At 37.3% G+C, this 20,112-nt stretch overlaps 1 protein-coding gene across 1 annotated transcript in view; it reads right to left on the reverse strand.

Annotated features, from left to right (window-relative positions):
- The window catches only part of MYO3B (myosin IIIB), a gene marked incomplete at both ends in the record, with an annotated part of 209,195 nt that overhangs the window by 57,598 nt on the left and 131,485 nt on the right, over positions 1–20,112 (reverse strand). Inside the window, 6 exon segments of the mRNA XM_082311465.1 lie at positions 5,347–5,427; positions 6,145–6,307; positions 7,233–7,344; positions 16,316–16,521; positions 18,376–18,453; positions 19,489–19,509. Of these exon segments, the coding sequence (XP_082167591.1) occupies positions 5,347–5,427; positions 6,145–6,307; positions 7,233–7,344; positions 16,316–16,521; positions 18,376–18,453; positions 19,489–19,509 (661 nt within the window).

Genomic DNA, 20,112 nt, shown 5'->3' on the forward strand with positions numbered 1-20,112 from the left:
CACAAGTTCTCACATACAAGCAGTAACTATCAGTAACAAGCAGTGACTATTAGGAAGACTCACAAGGCTGCCATCAGGACTGGTGTCACTGATGCACATCACCACTTGAACATACGTTTTTTAATTACCATGCATTACAGTCTCTGATCTTGAGACTTGGTCAAAGAAAAAAAAGTGAAGATGACTGTGAAACTCTTTGTCAACATCAGCAAGGGAAAGGAATGGGTTTTCCAATGCATTGTTGGACAATGTATGTTGTTGTCCTTTCCTGGTTTTAGCAAGGGCATGAAATCCAGTAAGAATGGTCTCCTTTTCATCTCCTCAAAATCAGGAGAGAAAACCAAAAGGGAATGCAGACATATTCACATCAACAGAGCTTAGCTCAGAGATGGGGATAGAATATAGGACCTCATACTTCAAAACCATAAGGCCTTCTCACTTTTCCTAACATGTTCCCTGGACACGAGCAGCAGGCTTTTAATGGTTACTGGAGATAAGACACTAAAAGTGAAGAATTACTGGATGTCCTAAGCTAGTACAGAACACAAAGAGATGGAAGAGTAAAGTTAACTAAAGCTGTGCAGCCTGTACAAACCAGTCTGGTTTACCCTGAATGTGAAATCAAGGGAATACAATGAGCCAGTTTAGCTGCCATTAACAGAAACACATACGTCTCTTCAATGGTTCTTACACTGACAATGTAGTTAAAAGGAAGAAAATTAATGGTATAAGAAAGTAAAACTGGATCTGCTACTTAGGGGTTGTTATTTTCAGGAAAATTAAAAAATATATATTTTTAGATATATTTATAAAGTGCTTAAAAGTTTTTGGAACATTTTACTCATGTAATTCTTAGATCTATACAACAGCATTAGCTGAATACATGTACACACACATGTACAAAGTGATATAAACAGACGGATAAATATAGGGTTTTCAGGAAATACTTCCTTTTCTTCTGTTGAAGCCAACATTAAATCTTTCCTGTTGAAAATCCCAAAGGTAATACTCCTATTAAAAGCTTACATTTATTATAAATGTAAAAGAGTAAATTACAGCTGTTCTCAGGCCCTCTTTTTTTTATTATAATGGAGTAAATTTTGCCAGAAGCACATGTTAGAGATACGTAAATAGTGAGCAACACTGCATGGGCAGAAGTTACAGAAAGAAAGTAATTTACAAAGGGATGCTTCATCTGGTTTCCTTCTGAACATCCATCACTTCTTATTTAAAAAAAAAGAGTCCAAATCTTGAGTTCTTGATAAAGAATTTTCCAATACAATGTGACATATGGTGAGTGTGCGAGCACGTGTTGGAGGAGGAGATGGTGGCTCAATGGATTAGTCATTTGCCTTTCACCTCTGGAAGCATAGTTAAACTCAGTCCTGACCAGAGCTGCACAGTATATTCCAGATGGCTAAAGTGGGCCTAATTAAAATGAATTCAGTGATGTCACCTCAGATCTAAGTGAATCGCATGCACCACTCACTTGGCATTTTGGCAATGTCAGTTCACGAATGAAATAACCAGATTAAAATCCTCCCTTAAGTCTTTCGGGACAACAGTCACACTGCATGGAAATACATGCTATCATAACTAGAAAACGTACTTTTATAATTGTATTATCTCTTGTTTTAAATTCTAATTAATGCATTATTCTAATACAAAGAAACATTAAACGAGACTTGCATGTGAGGTAAATCAGTGCAGCAACACGTCAGTCAGATGATTCAGTGGATACACACTGATTTGAACCAGCTGTGAATCTGGCAACATAATTTTTAAAAATTCTTTATTTTAACAAAATATTTTTCCTTTTATGTAGATGTAAATCAAAACAATACAAATCCCAATTACAAAGAAATACTCAGAAGTGCAAAGTATTGTTAACTCAAACACTTTACACCAAGTCATTCTTTACAATTCGTCTCTAAGTTAAACATTAGCATTTTCTAACCTTCACAGTTTGGGAAAGTGTGACTGGAAGAAGTAGGAAAGACCTTGTGTACCCTGTGTACCATTTTAGCCATGAGTCTAATAACATCTGTGTATTCTGAGAACTTGTGATGTAGATATGCTGAAGTAGGGTAGCTTTTTCTTTCCCACCTAATTTAAATTCACAAATATTTTGTTTCCTAGCAAGGGTGTTTTTCCCCATCTGAAATAATGACTGTTTTTCATGTAATATAATACACTCAGGAATTGTATCCTCATGTATATTGTGAGGGTTCTTTTTTTTTCTAAGTTTGTTTTTTCTTCCAACATTTCTTCAATGGATAGTGAACTGCTGGGCCCACAGAGATCTCCAGACCACCAGCTCATGTATTTGAAAGGCATCTGTTTATTTTTAAAATGCAAATGCAGCCTACCTCAAAGACTGACTTGCAAGAAATGAACAATCTGAACAAGTCAAGAGGTTTCCAATCAGGAGCTGTGTTCCTCCTTTATATCAGGCTATGATCACTTGCTGTCAAAACCACTTAAACAATATCCTGGAATCTGAATGAAGTCCCCCCACAATTAAAATGAGCAGAATAATCCTGCAAGAATTATTCAGGCAAATCATTTTTCACACAGTTTAAAGTAATGATAAGGTCATTTACAAAAGAAATCAGCGCCTTTGAAATGCTGACTTGTAGACAGAGGACTGCCTGGAGGAGGGCCACAGATAACAGTGAAGACTGGCCTCCTAACACTACCCTCGCAGTCTTTGGAACTGATTCTGATGAAGAGAAGGCCCAATAAGGTTAATACCCCTACTTTGATCTCTGTCAAAGCGTACCAGCAAGAATTAATTTACATTTCAGATGAAAAAGGTTGACAGCATGAAAAGGCATCTTGTTTCTGGTATGTGAATGTGCTGTAATAGATCGGGAATTCTGAAAGGAAGTTCTGAGGAAGCTAAAGGGATAAGCCGAGCGGCTGCTTTTATTGGGAAAGAGATGAAAGGAAAACAAATTTCAATATGCGCTGTTCTGTAGAAACATGTAAGCCAAATGCTTCCTAAATTTCAAGGCCTGCTTGAGTGGGGGGCGGGGAGGGAAAGGAGAGGGAAGTACATATATTTTAATTATATGGTTTTGCTAATGTCTGGATGACAAATGCAAACTATCTATCTCACTGCCTGAAATGGCTCATTTAAAAAAAAAAAAAAATACAAAGGTGATCATACTCCATTTACTGAAAAGCAGCCTTGAACTACACACTCACATTATAAGATGTGCAGGGAAGGGAGAGATTTGGAGTTGCTTTTGTCTCCATGTCACTAGGCACTTGGACAGTGTAATGTAAACAACAGAAAGACTGTCAGTGTATTTTAAAACCTGGAAAATGGCCACCATTAGCAAGCTTGAGCTTTGATTTGAAACACAGAATAATTAGCATGTAGAGAAGAAAAAATGTGCACAAGAATAATTTTCAAATAAGAAGTCCTAGATATGGGTTTCCAAAGGCAGACAGAAATGTGTTGAGGATTATTATTATTATTATTATTATTGTACCCCTTCCAATGCAGTGCCAAAGATAGGAGGAGCAGACAGCCTAATTAATACAAAGGTACACTGTGTCACTCTTAACCCTGTAGTCCTAATGCTTATTCACCCAGACTGATCACTGAAACTGTCAAGTGCCAGGTTACAAAGGAAGACAGTGTGTGTGTTGGTGGGAAGAGTGCTAACATCATTCCTCCAGCAGTAGGTCCAGAGGGCTCAACAGAAGTGTCCAGATTCAGGGGTATGCGTACACTCCCACTGCCTCTGCTCTGCCATGTTCAACACAGCATCTAAGAGATGGCAGGAAGGAACAAAGCTCTGAATACTTCCCATGTGTGCAAACATCAGAATAGGTCAGTTGCTTTCTCTAAAGAGCTAGTAATGAGCATGCATCTCCTACACACCTAAGAAATCTGGGTGGATAAAACTCTAAGGCAAAATGTCTTACCAGCTTCCTACTGAACCTGAGATAACTCTCATCTTAAGGAACTGGTAATAGTGGGACAGTGATGGGTCAACTGTTTCACTTCCCTTTTTACAGCAAAAGGCTGTTGTAAGTCAGGAAATCAAAGTCCAGGTATGGCCAAGTGTAATTGTAGCAAATAGTCCAGAAAATAGTTGCAGGGGGTACTTTAAGATCTACTCTCTGTGCTGCCATGAAAACAATAGAAAATGACAACACAAAGGAGAGGAAGAAAGGGAGAGAGTGCTTATGCAGTCCTTCAGTGCTTGTTGTAATGGGAGAAAAAAATTTCTCCTTAACAATTCTCCATTTAATAGAATATTCTGCATTTGACCCTAGAGCTATAGTTCATGATTCTACATAACAGTATGCGTGCAAAGCTATAAATTGTTATTTTATCCTAATGATGCTCTGTTCCTTTCTGTAACTAGACTGGTATTCTGTTTTCTGCTGAAAGTCACAGTGATGCTTAATTTCAGAGTAGCAAACTTAGACAAAAGAAAAACAAATTAATTTACTGGAAATGGCTTGAGAACAAAGAATATTGGGAACACATCTTTTTCAGATTGACTTTAGACTATATAATACAGAATAGAGAACGGACAAAGCTTAAGGAATTATAGCACAGGAAGCGGGCAAAATAAAGGTGGTACCTTGGTTTATCTGTAAACACATTTGCTACAACTCATTTTTGATCGGTTACAGTCTTTCAACCTAGGGTTGGACAGGGAAGGTGTATTACACTGCATCATATGGGGGCTGCTTCATATTGGCAGCATCTGAAAACACCATTGAGTTCACAGCACTGGTTCTTAGATTTCTGTGCCATATGGTACCCTGCTCTCTACTAGAGACCTACACAGCCCTATGGGCCTGTTCCTCCAATAATCTCTTTAAAGGTTATTCAAATTCATATTGATATGGCTGCATAGGAGTCTGGCAGAGAGTCAAAAGATTGGCCAAAGCTGGCAAACACAGCAAGCAGTCAAAACAAAAACCTGGCAACCTGCCAAGATCAGGGCTCAACACAAAGACAGACATAGAAATGCATGTCCAGTGCCTCCCATCCACACTTTTAGTCAAATCAGTCCAGTGCTTCATACCAGCTCTACATACAGTTGAATCATACTGACTGTGCTCAGAAGAATCTTAAAGAATTAACTCAACAGCTTTTAATCAGTATGTTTTGCTTCCATAGAAGTACTTACAAAAAGCCCAAAGTGCCTGATACCTGTCACTGATGTCATTTGATACTGAAGAACAAATGATTAGAAGTAATGTTTTTGATAGCTTTTGTTTGGACTGTATGTATTTCTCTCGGCTATAAACGCTGACACATGAAATCACCCGCAGCAAAATAGGTGTTGGCAATTGAAATAATGTTTTAATTACCTGCTTGAATATGTATAGCGGCATCAGTTCTTCTGTTCCTTATTTCCTTGTACTTCCTGCGAGCTTCATATCCTCTCCAGGCTAAAAATACAAAACCATGTGCTGGAAATTACATTTATTTAAGGAAGTGCTACAGAGTCTACAGAGTCAGAGATGTGCTGAAACTTTCATCCCTCCTGCCGTAACCACTCCAGCCCCCAATCCCAATACCTCTTCCCCACCCACCCAGATGTTGAACTCTGGGTTCACGACTGCAGTATTCACATCCCCACAACTTCAAACACCACTTCACTCATCCAAATTTTAATTGTCACCATGTGCTCACTGATGTCCTAACCCAAAAGGCAAAGGTGCACAATCATGTCATCACAAGAACTCCCCTCCTCACACAGCTCCCCAAATTCGATATAAGGAAGCCTGCTAAATTACTGATAATCAGCATCTCAGGCTCACCCCACGATGTACATTATCCGGAATTCTGGTATACGTGGGGGGGGGGCATGCTACTGCATTTCATTTATGTGCTGCGTGCTCGTGTAGACATACCTAACAATATTTTCATTTTGTGCACAGGCGTCACATCCAAAATACTAAAATATTTAAATAAAGACATTACCAAATACTAAGATGACACCTTAGAAGTAAATCAATAATATTTGCATCAATTAACTGGAGAGAAAAGCACCTCCGGTTATTTTCATTCATAATAAACTATTACAAATGAATAAATAATGTACATGCAATTTAACAGCTTGAAATGCAAAGACATTCAATGAAATACAGAATGTGAACATTTACCTGACTGTATGGTAACAGCACTATTTTCTCTTTTCTCTTTGACTTTCTTGTACCTCCTTGCTCCAAGCCATCCCTTGATATAGGCTTGCATGACCACCACCCTCCCTATAACTTCTCGCAGGAATAAATTTAACTGCTCTATATGGTAGTATTTTAGAAAAACCTGAAATGGAAGGAAAAAAACCCAAACGGTATTACATGCAGGCAGTAACATAACCTCTTGTATTCTGCCTTTTCATTGGTCTTACATCAGACTATTTTAGGGCACCATTGCTGAGAAAACTGATAAAATACTGGTTGCTGATATAATAGCAACATTGTGAATCAAATATTTGCTCTCAGTGTGCTTGTGGAATTTCACTATTCCACTGATTATAATCACCCCATTGCAAAATAAACCACATATTTACCCCATTTACAAAGCAAATTGGCCAGGGGAATATTTTCAGGTATCAACAACTTTGAAATATAGCCTTTCTTGGCAGTGGGAAGATAAATCCTGGGTTGAATTTGGTTTTAGATATAATATTGTCTAACAGCATTCCACTTGAGGAGGCAAATCCTGTGGGAGCTTACATACACTTTATCTGGGTCTTCAGCAGGAAAACTATCCTTGTTTTTCCTTTGTGCACTGCAAAACAACTCAAGATACTGTATAACATCCTTTTTACAGAAGTCATCCACTCCGTTTTAAACCACGAACAGAGGCTCTTGAAAGAGCCAGAAGGATCTCACCTGAAACTCCACAAATTGATAGGCTCACAGGATGGGCCAGGGTCTGAAGTTTCAGTCATGCCATGATTAAGAGAAGCAGAAACTTCAGCGAGGCGCTACCACAGCAGGCACTGACAGATGTACTGTCCTTATCAAGGCAGCCACGTGCAGAATGCACTTTGGGGAGGTACACAGTGTAGCCCTCCTCTTGCAGCACTAACTCAGCTGGCTTGGGAGGGCACCTCCGTAACCTGGGAGGCTAACTGAAGCAAATTCCTTGCTCTTTTGTTCATTAACGCAGTACTTTCCAAATCACTGTTAGACATGTTTTGCTAAAAGGATACTATCCTTGAGAAAATGTTAGCACCCTCTACCTTGGTTTTCCCGAGAATCCAGTTGTCTAGTTTAGATTTCTCCAAAATGGCAAGACAGTTTTCTCTGCTACCAAGGGGAGCCTCATGTGCCTTGAATGCAAGGTAATAATACCTGCAAAACCAAATGAGAAAGAAAGAATTGACTTGACAATCAATATGTGCTTTCACTGTTCTTCTCTAGCTCAGAGCTGCATCTCTCGAACTCACAGGCCAAATTCTCCCTTATACTCAGTCCTCTTCATAAATCATGACACAGCTGTCATGAACAGATATTTGAGCATATACATGACTTTGGAAAATAAGTGGTACCATAGTGGTGACAAGAATTTGCTGCATTCTAGAAATCCCCAGTTGGTGTAATCATCCATAAAGGCCTTTCACAAACCAGTGTAACTTAGGAAACACCCAAGGTTGCTCTGGATTTTTCAGGCAAATGAATGAATGACAAGGAGAAGGAAAAGTGCTAGAAATCAGACTAATAGAAAGGAAGGGAAAAATAAGACCTTTTGCATAACGTGTAAAATAAGTATGCCATCTACAGAGCTGCATAACATACTTCGGCACAGTTACATCTCACTGCAAGTCTGGAAGTTCTGTTGAATAACAGAATGGGCCCTTACAGATTTCTGAGCAGGAGAAAAATCAAATACTAGCACCAAAGAAAGAGAAAAGCACCAAAAGTAAGTTATTCATGACCTGATGCCTGTTTCTTATGAGAAATGCCAAAAGAGGCATTTCAGAATCTTTCAATATTTTAGTTACTGGTATCGGTCATTTTTCACAAAGAAATATAAATGGCCTTGACATTCTTTGGGAAGCACAAATCCACGTAAGTCATCCAAGGCTCTTGAGCTTGTTCCCATCAACGGAACTCAGGGGAGCTTCCCATTTTCGGTATGCCTAATAGAAAGACTGAGGATTCTCAATCAGTGAAGATAAAGGTCAGCACTAGGAAGGTAGGCAGTACAATGATACAGTGATACCGACTGATTATTGAAGCTGAAAAGCTGCCACTGTGTGTGAAGAATAAAGATTAGTTTACAGTAAAAACAACTCTCATCTCAATCTTAATTTACAGGCAGCAAGATGCTCAGATTGCATGAATACCCACCTGTGTTTCACACCTCCAGAAGAGGTCATATATATGCATAATTAAAACAATTGGCATTGCTATCATATTGGCAAGGATTTTATCAGTGTTGATGGTTAAACAGAACTAGCAGCTATTTTAAAGAAAAAACAAGTGAATTACTCCTCACATGAATGTAATAATTTTCTCTACTCACAAGGATTTCTGTGGTTATGATTAGGTTTGTAAGTCATTAGGCGTAATGTCTTTTCTCTGTTTGATTGGGATAAACAATTAATTGGAACGATTATGATCAATTTTAGCGGCCTTTGGAGCAGGCCCATACTAAACAACATTGACTTTTCTTTTGTACACGTTCCCTTGCAAAGCACAGCTCCTAACAATTATGTGAAAAAACATTATTGTGCAAATAGTTAATGAAAAAGGGATGCAAACATGTTTGCCACCATGCATTAATGAAGAATGGTTTTATAGTATTTAAGTAACTCCACTCGCAATCAACTGTGTCAAGTAACAGCAAGAACATGTGCCAGTTAGTTTACAAATTTAAGGTTATTTTAGCACAAGTACCCTGTTAGATGGTAGCAACTGCCACCTCAGCTCTCATATACGAACCGCCATGTGTTGTCTTGGTCTTTATTAAGTTATGCTTCTATGGGTGCTACTCTATTTACATTGTGTTTGAGAGGAACCGGCAGGTTGAGCAAACCATTCTCCTAATTATTAGCATGGGGAAGAGCCATCAGATGTTCTTTAAAACATAAAGAGAAGAATCTGACCGGTGAACCTCAAAGACAGATTTCTCTTTAGCCATACAGAGGCAAGAAAATATCCCACCTCATACTGAAGAAAATATGGAGAAGCAATTAAAAAGAATGGAATAGGGTAAGACTTCTTTTTTTTTCATCAGGAGATTGTGATTTTCAAATATTAGCTCCAGTTAATCTCTAGATATTAGCTCCAGTTGTCACAAGAAAGAGAAAAGAACCACTAAAACAGTCAATGAAGATCAAAGGGGAACAAAATGACATCTGAAGGTAGAAGCACTGGAATCAGTCCTGGACCAGAGACACAGATATTCACCAACTGGAGACACTGCCCGCTCTGAATAATGATAGGAGATGATGTATTGCTGAGTTATTTTTAACGCAGTGACTTTCTCAACAACACGATATTGCAAATTCTTTAGCCAAGTCTTTCAAAACACCAAGAGTCATGCCATTTAGTAGGTATGGAGAAAAATGGTGTATTTAAAAGGAAAAAAGTACGTTTCCTCCACCTTAGTACTGAACTTAATGATGCCAGTTTTCACAAGACAAACGGTATTATGAGTTGCACTAATAAAACTCAGATTTAAAATATACATATCACAAACAATTTGTGATAGTGTGCAATTTCAACAGATACTTGATAGATACTTCAGGGAAGTTGCACTAATAGTAAATTGCTGTTTGCTTCAAAAGCCAGTTCAGGTAGCCTTGTTATTTACACATGTATGTGACTTAAGCAGTTGCTTTCCTTAGAAGGAAGGAAGGAAGGATTCAAGTGAGTGATAATATCAGTTTTATGGTTATTCATACCTCTTTTAAAGCATGTTGTAGTTGGGAATTTTAAAACCACAAAGCAGTTTTTAGATAGCACTGATGCAATAAAATAGTCAAGGGGGATCTCATAATTTTTGAATCATACTATCTTATCAATGTCATTCTAATTACTGAGAAGTTGACTTCTTATTTGTGACAAATACCTGACTAAAAAGTATTTTTGAGCTATGAAATTTACACGCCTGACTATACCGATTTTTTTATGACAAACTTCAATATCTTTCACATGTGGTACCCTGTCCACATGTGGTACTCCTCTAGAATGTAGTTGCTTTTGATACTTAGAAAAAAAAAATAAACAAAACAATGTCCATTTTTCTTATCAAATCTTGTTTTAACAAATGTTTTTATAAATTTAAATTTATCTGTCTTCTAAGAAAGCAAGCCATTCAGAATGACAGTAACTTTACAATCCATGGGAGTAACTTCAGTTTCTGTATGTAAACATATTGTCTCCCAATATTTCATAAAAACTCCCTCTAAATGGTGTTTTTCCAAATGTTTTGATTGATCCAACCACTGCACAGAAGACTCCTGTAACTGGTTAAACAGGCTGGAATATCAGATTTTCAGCATCAGGTCTTTCTCTTCCTTTTCAGTTACATCATCAAAAATAAGGCCGAAATTACTCTACCCATCAGAAATAAGGTCTAGCAATATGAGACTAGCAAATTCTTTTTGATTATTTCTCCTCCAGAACCGCTTTTGGAGTTTGCATTCTGCACAGTAAAAGGTCTCTAGATTAGTGTTCCAAAGCCCAAATCCATGTATTTTTTTAAGCAAACACTTTGTTTTCTATCTGGTGCCTGTTTTCATGACTGAATCACATAGCTAGAGATGCACAAGTAGTTTGAACTGATGTGCTCGGGATAACTGTATGGCAGCACAGCATGTGCCACATAGGGTCATCCAATTATTTTATCTAATCTAAAATCTTTGTACAGCAATGGACCATATGGAATATTTTGGAGGAAGGTAAAATATTTCACCTTAATGTATCTGGTAAAAGCGTGCAAATATTGTACATGGTAAAACGGTAGAGAAAACATCTGGGAATGCACCCAAAACTTTGGGGTATATGCAACTGTAACTGTTTGTTTTGATTTGTTGGCCTAATTTCATCTCTACTATACTTAACGTAAATCTACTGTACAGAGATCACAGAGTGACCTTTATTTACAACATTTCACCGAGAAGAAACCAGATACTTAATTTCAGAAAAAGAATCACATTTGCTTCCAGATGAGATGAAAATTTCACAACTCTACTTTTTCATTTCCGTATTTGCATTTTTTATTCCAGCAGAAAATGCAGTAGTCTGGAATATTTCAGTGCTCTTCTATGTTAAGCCAATACTTTTATTTCTATTTTAAAAATAAAGTTTATGGTCCTTCATATGTTGTTCCATAAACATGCACATATTTGTGCAAAAATATGTTATTTTCTTGGGTTATACATCCTGCTTGAAAATTTCCTACACGTGACACATATTCATCTACATGTTTCCTAAACATACTTCACTAATCACATTCTCATTAGCAGTAAGACTAAGTAAGAGAAAAGCAATTTCCCCTCAGAACTCATTTCTCAGAGCTGATGAAACTCTAGAATTATGAATTTCTTAAACAGTGGTTCTTACAGTGCACTACAAACTATCCTTCATGTACATGAATAGTATTTCAGACAAAACATACATTAAAATGAGATTAACTATACTTAGTAGTCATTAGGCATAAACCATCATTTTTTAAAAGTTTAATTTATCCCCAGATCAACCATTGCAAAGCTAGGACATGCAGAGACATGCAGAGTTAAGGTTAAACGTTAAAGACATCCAAGTATGCTAAGATATGGAAAACTTCAGAACGATGCTATGCATTAACTATCTGATTATGGCCAAGGCATTTTAGTGTTGGTGGTTTTAGATTAGATAAACTGATTGTAAACAAATGGTTCAATTTCTCTCCCCTCCTTAAAGGGTGAACTGTGGAACTGTTCAATAAATAGTATTTAAACAGCACCATTAGCTACTATACTAGTGTCTCTTACTAAAGTTCTCTTCACATTCCAGACTTAAAGGCAGCATCAATTCTACACAATTAACTCAAAAAAGTAATGATTAACCCTTTTTCTCTTTAAAAAAAATCTTTCTACCAAAATACATGGGCCTGAGGTGGAGAATGGGTAATGAAAAGCATGAGGTGCAAGAGGGCAAAATCCCTTTCTAGCCAAACTCCCAGCAATAGTAGGGAGATTCTCAACATTCCAAAAGACATTTGTTCCTTCTCAGCCCTGGAGGTGGAAAGTTTAAAACACTGAAAGAGCTGTTAAATAACTTTCAAAAATTCCTAACTTGTACTGGTTGTATCTCACCTCTTTCAGAAACTTTCACATCTGAATTCATACAACTATTCATTACATTTGACCTCCATATTGAGAGTACGAATGAAATGTAAATGAAAAATGAAAAAACATCTTAGATAGTCTTTAAATTCAGTAACAGATACCTAACACTTATGCTGTAAATCATCAGATAAACATAGAATCACTGAAATACTCTCAGAAAGGCATAATTTGGTCCAATCTGCATATACAATTCATAAGGGGTTAGCAGACTTTTCACTCCTAGAGGTTTCCTATCTTCTCCATCCTGCAGCCATTACCAGTGTTCTGTGAATGACAAGAGTCTAGAAAGTGTATGTGGAAGGTACAGTAGTTTACCATATTTCAAGTGTACAGGAACATTTTACAGATCTGGTGAAATCTTAAAGCCACCGAAAAAAATAACAGACATTTCCATGGGTAATAGTAAAATCAAAATATGGGGGATGTTACAATTTCGTTTCCAGAAATCACTTAGGGATTTTGGTACAGTGCACACTCAGTGTTAAAACTAAGTTTGCATTAAAAATACATAATTTTAAAAGCAAGCATTTCTTTTCTCTGTAGCAAACCTGTTGACTTTAATTTAATTCATTTCTTCCCTGATTCTGAATAACAAACAAGTCTGTCACCACTGAATTTTTGTGGTTAGAAGAAAGCATGTACTGAGGTAACATGTTTTACAGGATTTTGCAATATTTGACTAGTTTTTATTCCTAGCTCCACTCAATGCGGAATATTACTCATTAAGGTCAATGAGGCTTTATATGGTCATGAGAAATGTAACACTGATGGTTCAGTGACTGTGTGTACCAGGTGTACCAACAGTGACCTTATGCAAATTTGCACTGTGAGATTGAAAAAGCAGAACCAACCTCACTGGGATCACTGTTACAGTAATAACACCAGTATTGCCATGAGCGTATGATCTGAGTAACATCATCTGGCAACTGTGGAGTAGGTAGCACTTATAGGAAAACTGTATCCTGCATCCTAATACAGTATAAAGAACTTTAATGCAGAACATAAACGGGCAGAGAAGAAGAAAAAAGACAATCGTTAAATGAAACTTGAACAAAACTTCTCAGTACATTCCTATGTGCTTATGAGGCACTTCAAGCATGACAGCATTTAGCACCATTAGACTCTCAAGTCCCTTGTCTTTCAACCCATGGTACAGTACGTGCCACATTACACAAAAGGTGTATACAGCTGGGGGATATGTGGTGAGGACACACCTCCATACCACATCATGTCATGTGAAGCTCCAGGGGCCTGGGCACTCGGATACAGCAAGGAGCGTTCCATCCAGTGGGACTTTCAGTGCAGGTCCCCGCTAGAAAGCACACCTCCCTTCGCTGCTGTGCAAGGCATTGTCACTATGCAGCCCCACAAGCCAGGCACACTTGATTGCCTGATCAGGTTAATAACCTGTGTCTGAAACCTGGGATTCCAGCCTGAGAAAGGGGCCATGCTGCTTCACAGCAAACACGTAAGACAGATACAAGATGGCATGGGGTGCGAGACAAGGCCAACAGACACGAAGTGCCTAAGACTTGACAGGTATACAGTGTTTACAGGGGCTGCAGATTACATTTTCCTACTTTAAGCAAAAGAATATGTGTATTTATATACATAAACCAGATGGTTGTATACTTGGCTGAAGAAACATTGTGTGAATGAGTTACAATTAACTCCTCTCCTCACCATCTGTTTTTTAACCCAATAAACTACCTCTGGCTTTGCAACACTGAAATAATCTGTTCTACATGAAAACAGAAGACAGTAAAGAGTAACATTAGACAGAGCTTTATCTTTTGTTTACCTCCCACCTGATAAACCCTGAATGGTTCTGTTCCCTGCCTTTGATTGTTTTGTCCTCATATTTCCTGCTAAGAGTTTACAAAACAGCATTATTGAACAGGCAGATAAGAAGCACACCTATTTGTTTAATAACATCAAGGGAGAAAAAGTGCTGGCTCATCCGTTTTGTTGTTCAGTTGCTCAAAAGGATCAAAATACCAATTAACTTGCTGGCTTAGAAAATCTTTGATATCCTCACATTTACTGACATTTTGAAACTCTTGTTCATACTTGCCTAATGTCTTTTTGATTATGAACAAAGAAGTGCCAATCTGTTTAGCATTTGACCTGTTTTCTCAAACATTTTTATGTATTCAACTACTTAGTTCCTAAAAACACTTGACTAGTCATGGCTGTAAGCTGAAGAAAAATGTTTCCTGTTCCAATGATAGCTTTTTAAAGCATTGCTCATTTTTTTTCAAGAGCAAAACAGACTAGAATTTGTTTAAAAATAAAGCATTAACTGAACAAAGGAGCAAGAACATCTCTCCCACCCCCTGTTTATATTCTGAACTCAGGAAGTCTTCTATGCTGTTGGGCAAATTGCTAAATCTTGCCCCCATTTCTCTTGTCGTGTTGACTTTCTTTCCTGAAAGAATTACATCAAGTTGGACTAAAAACTTGGGGAGTATCTGACAAGATGTTAAACACAACTTGCTCTTATCTGCAGGAATGGAAAGCTACAGTCAGTGCTGCTTTTATTACCATTACTTTTCAAGGTTGTACTCAAATTCAGTGCACTTTTGAATGAAAAGAATCTACTGATAAGAGGAGGCCTAATTTCCTCTCAATTTACACTAATTTCAGTGGAGTTAATCTTAGTTCACTTATGTGTAAATTGGATAAAATATAAGGTTAATAATTCTGCCTTCAGCCTCTTCAAGATGTTGCAAAGATGTGTTAGTGATCACAAAAATTAATGTCTTTGTTAAACCTGCTTTAGAATGGTGTGACCTTACTACAATTAGTCATGTAACACAAAAAAAAGTTGGGGGAGATCACGTCTGAAAATTAAATTGCTTTGATGGACAAATGAACACTTTAGTTATCCTTCCTGGGATATACATCTCTAGTGTTTTCCTATTACATATAATGAATATGGCATACAAATATATTATAAAGCAGAAAATTTCATGATTTTTCAGAATGACTTGATTAAGCTATGGTTTATCATTCAATCAATATCTCTCAGTGCAAGGACCACAGATTTCCAAGCCCAAATGACTGATTTACACACATAAATTTACCCGATCTCTGGGTTTTAGAAAGGCCTGTGGAACTGTTCATGTCTCTTCTTTCTCAACAACATAATCAGCTCCTTCCCTCTAGCATGATATGAATGACTTGCTTTCAGTAGATTCATTAACCCTATATTGTCTGGATAAGCAACCTCCAGTTCAGAAAATATCACTAAATGATTGATTTAGGCATTCAATACTTGTTCCTACTGTTGAGTAGTTGATTGCTTAACAGTACTCCTTCTGTTCCATTATTGAATTATCAATCCTACAGACTGGAAGACAGTAAATACTACACAAAAACATATTTTACATCTAGAGGAAACCATAATGATCATATAAACATATTGTCATCATGAAGACAACAGCATTTCCTGAACCAAATTTATAACTTTTTGAGATTGAGAATGGTATTAAAGCCAGTAAGAGTAGCCATGACAAGGGTTCAGGTGAACAGGGATCTGGTTATAATTCATGATATCTCCAAGATAAATGACTACAAGGCTACAAAGCTATTATGAGGAATATTTCTAAATCTAAAGCTTTTATATCATGTCAGTCTTAAGCATATGCACATTCTTCATATGATGGCTGAGGTCACTGACCTTCTAAATCCTTGTATTATCTGAACATGATGCATAATTTCCACTTGTTGCTTCCACCGAGGGAACCACGGGGACATGCTTGCTACTGAATACTAAGTGCTCACTGCTGGTCTCACATTGACTTTTCTCCATTAGAGCTCAGATATCTCTTGTAGTCTTTACCTCTGATAGTCACTGCTCCCACTGGACCATCAGACCATACATGTACAAACCAATGTTTGTAGAACTTTCTGTACTTAAACATAGAATATATTTTATTGAATGGAGTTTTAAAACAACAGCCATGTTATAGGAGTCTTACCTTTTCACAAACTCTTCAAAGAGGATGCGATGAGAATACCCTTTTTGACGTATTTTGACAGTTTCCAGAATTCCAGTGTATCGTAGCTGCAGTAGAACTCTCTCATGAGAAAACGTCAGTGCTTCTCGATCATCATTAGGTTTAATGCACCGGATAAAGTGAGGCTGTCCAACAACCATTTTGGATAAAAGATCCATGAGGGAATACTAGTGAGAAAAATAAAAGAGATGCACACACTTGACAAAAAACTGCAATGCAACTACTTACGCAGGAGATAAGTATTTGTAAGAAGTATGTAATGCTTGATTATATTTTAATCTGTGATGTTAATCTGAATTGACGTTTTATTAATTTTTAAGCTTTTGGCTAAAACCCAGAACCTATTAAAAGTTTTCAATTGTAAAAAAAAAAATTATTCTAGTTCTTATTTCTTACGTCTGACACCTTTCTCTTCGTCTCTCCTTATACCACATTTCTGTATTTGAAGAAGGCCCATATTAAAAAAAAAAAAAAAAAAGAAAAATGTCCTAACTATAATTCTACTGTAGGCACATTTGACCAATCAAATATCCCTAACAGAAGAACAAACTTTACTGTGAAACAACCAACCACAGAAATTCACAGAAAACCATGGGGAAAGGGTTGCAAGAAGTCATCAGTTCAGTCCTCTGCCCAAAGAGAACACCAGATGTAACTGTACCATTTCAGGCACATCTCTGTTTAATCCATTTTTCAGAATCACTGAGGATATAGACTGCACAATCTCCTTGGACAATCTATTGAAGCGCTGCATTATCACGACTATTCATAATGTTCTTAACATCTAACCTAAATCTTCCTGCTGAAACGTAGGCCCATTACCTCTTTTCCTATCCACCCCGGACATGGAAAACAATTAATTCCATTGCATTTTACACTAAAATGAAAAATGTGTGATGAGATCATATATATCTGCTTTTCCAATGACTCCTCTGAATACTGATACTTCTGCTCCATCCTCACCTCATTAACCCACTGTACGATAAGTATTTGTTGCAAATGCACTCAATCTCAAAATCACATACAATTCCAAGCTGACTGTGGTCACTTTGCTGTAGGCTGCATCCATATTATGGTGTAATTTCACAATCACTCCCCACTCCACTTTTTTTTTTTTTTACAGTTCCTCCACAGGTGACATCTCAATAGTTCTTTGCAAGAGCACTCTAAATCCACACTTGTATTACTAGACAAGTCTGAATGTGTGTCCTTGTACCCTGCACACTGAGGCAACATCTGCGTATACATCAGCTTCCTCTATGCCTTTCCTTACACTATTTTGCACGACAAAGAGAACAGGTATTCCTACACGGCATGAAGCTTTGACCCACAGTGGCTAGCACAGCACTGTGAATTTCCCCATTCTGCATGGTACCAGTGCTGCCCAAGGACCAACTGCTCAAAACTTTTCCACTCTGCAATGACTGCAAGAAAAAAACACCAACCAACAGCCTTGGATTGGCATGTGGGTTTCCTGACTGCTAACCTTCCAGTTCCAACATTCTCAGTGCCTTTTCCTTACCTGTTTGATTTAAACACACATGCGGAATATACATTATCCCAGACAGGATTACTACTGATAAAATGGCAATCCATATGACTTATAACAGTACTTCTGAAAGATGGATTGTTTTTACTTATTAGCACAAATTACAAATCTTAATCTTTAAAAGTAGGTATGCCTGAGCTTGTGAAAAAATATGAAGGCTTTAGTAATGACAACTATTTTATTTGCACAAAATCAGTTTTCTGTTCCTAAAGAGGCCTGTTCTAGACCTCCAGCATTTTAGACGGAAATAGTCTAGACTCTAGATTCTGTTATCAATGTACTTGGTGAAATTATAAAAGTACGAGGAAACAAAAAGAAAAGGAGCAAAAGAAATTTATGAGTCAACAAAGGCCTCACAACAGAATAAAAAAATTCTCGTATTATTCTCTTTGATCTCACAATCCCACAAATATTTTAGATATATCTATTGTTCTTATCACCAAAATGTTTGTTTACAATTTAACTTTTGTACCCTAAAATAGGAAGCCATAGTTTGCCGCTTCATGTTAGTTGTTTCCTCAGGGTGTCGCATAACCTCCATTGTGTCAACCTGGAAGACAAAACTCAGATGTTAGAGCTGTTCCAGAAACACTGCAGACCCACCCCACCTCACCCATGAAAGCTGGGTCCAGTTTTTGTTATGGTCGTTCCTTCAGGTGTGAGTACTTCAGAGTACTTTATCAGAGGTAGGAAGGCCAGCTTCTAACACATGCAGGACACACACTGATTTCAGAGAGCTGCAAGTGTTCCAAATGATTTCACACTTTTGTTATGGTAGTATAACCCTCAGCCAATGAAGCAGCTGTCAAGATGCAATACCTTACGAACTGATTTCTAAAAAGCATTCCTCTTATCACCACTACAGTGAACTCCATCCGGTCTTATTTTCTATATAGGAAGAGTTATCATTTTTGTAATGACCAGGAAGGAAATTGAGCTGCCTCATTTTGCTCACATATGGAAAAATGTTCTTGTCTGATAACAAGTGGCAAACAAAGTAGGTAATCTCAGAATGTACAAGTCTTTTCCTTTCTGCTGCTGTGGTTACTATTAATTACTTTAAATTGCCATTTTGACGCCAAGAATTTCAGAAATCTTACTCTGCTGAAGTGCCATAGCTTCAAATACCGCTTTTTCAGCATTTGAGAAGAGTTATTTTTAGAGGGTATACATGGACAGCAAACATATTGCTCCTTGTATATTTTAGTTATATTGTCAGTACAGCTGTTCTTATCAAAATGAAACCAGAATTTATGAATGAGTATAAACATGGTTACCAATCACAAGCAGATTGTGTTGCTGTATTACAGCTCAACAAAATTAAAGAAAATCAACCAGCATCCTGTTTGCATGGAGCATTAACAACATTTTAGCATTCACTTGCTTTGTGGCAGTTTACCATCTGCTCTGACCAGGTGGCATTTGTATAAACCAGATAATGCTGTTGTCAGCACCTGTGCTACACTTCCTGGACTTTGCTCCATATGATCATTTCCAACACTCACTGACTTAAGACCACTCTTCTGAACACTAAAAGTAATTGCTGAAAGATTACGGTTCTCAATAAAGTAACTGTGTCTCTTACCTTCAGGAGATATTTAGGAGACTGCATGCAAAATACAAAGGAAATGAAGCACTAAGTAGTAATAGATCAAGAAAATGGATTTTGCGTTGGGAAAGAAATCAAAAGAAAACTTGTGAAGACAAGATTCAGCATACAGATGGTGCAAAGGGAGACAGATTTCCATGAGGGTGACCATAAAAATTTCAGTATGTTTCTGTAATCTGTGATGTTCTAGCCCAGAGTGGTGTACATGCATTAGTACGCATCTCAAACTAACTCATAAGAAAAAAAAAAAAAGATGCAGTTTGATTTCAGTTTTAAGGATGTTAACAGAAAACTCTGTGATATATCCCAGGAAAAACGCCTTATCAGCACAGATAACATCAAACATCTTAAGAGGTCACCTGACAAAGTAAACATCAATGACCTAATCAGAAGAGCAGGCATGTCCATGGGGAAGGATATGGGAATGTTTCAAAATTATCTTGGCAAGACAACTGCTTTTTGAGAATTGATATCTAAATCTCTAGCAGAGGTCAGGTAGAAGACAAAAGCCATACCAGTGAATACTGAGAGTAAGTTCAAAATAACTGGTAATATTTAGTATTAAAAGACAGAAAATTTAATGATAAAGTACACCAAATC

This window comes from Platalea leucorodia (assembly GCF_965183815.1).
Source record: "Platalea leucorodia genome assembly, chromosome: 5".
NCBI classification, from domain to species: domain Eukaryota; kingdom Metazoa; phylum Chordata; class Aves; order Pelecaniformes; family Threskiornithidae; genus Platalea; species Platalea leucorodia.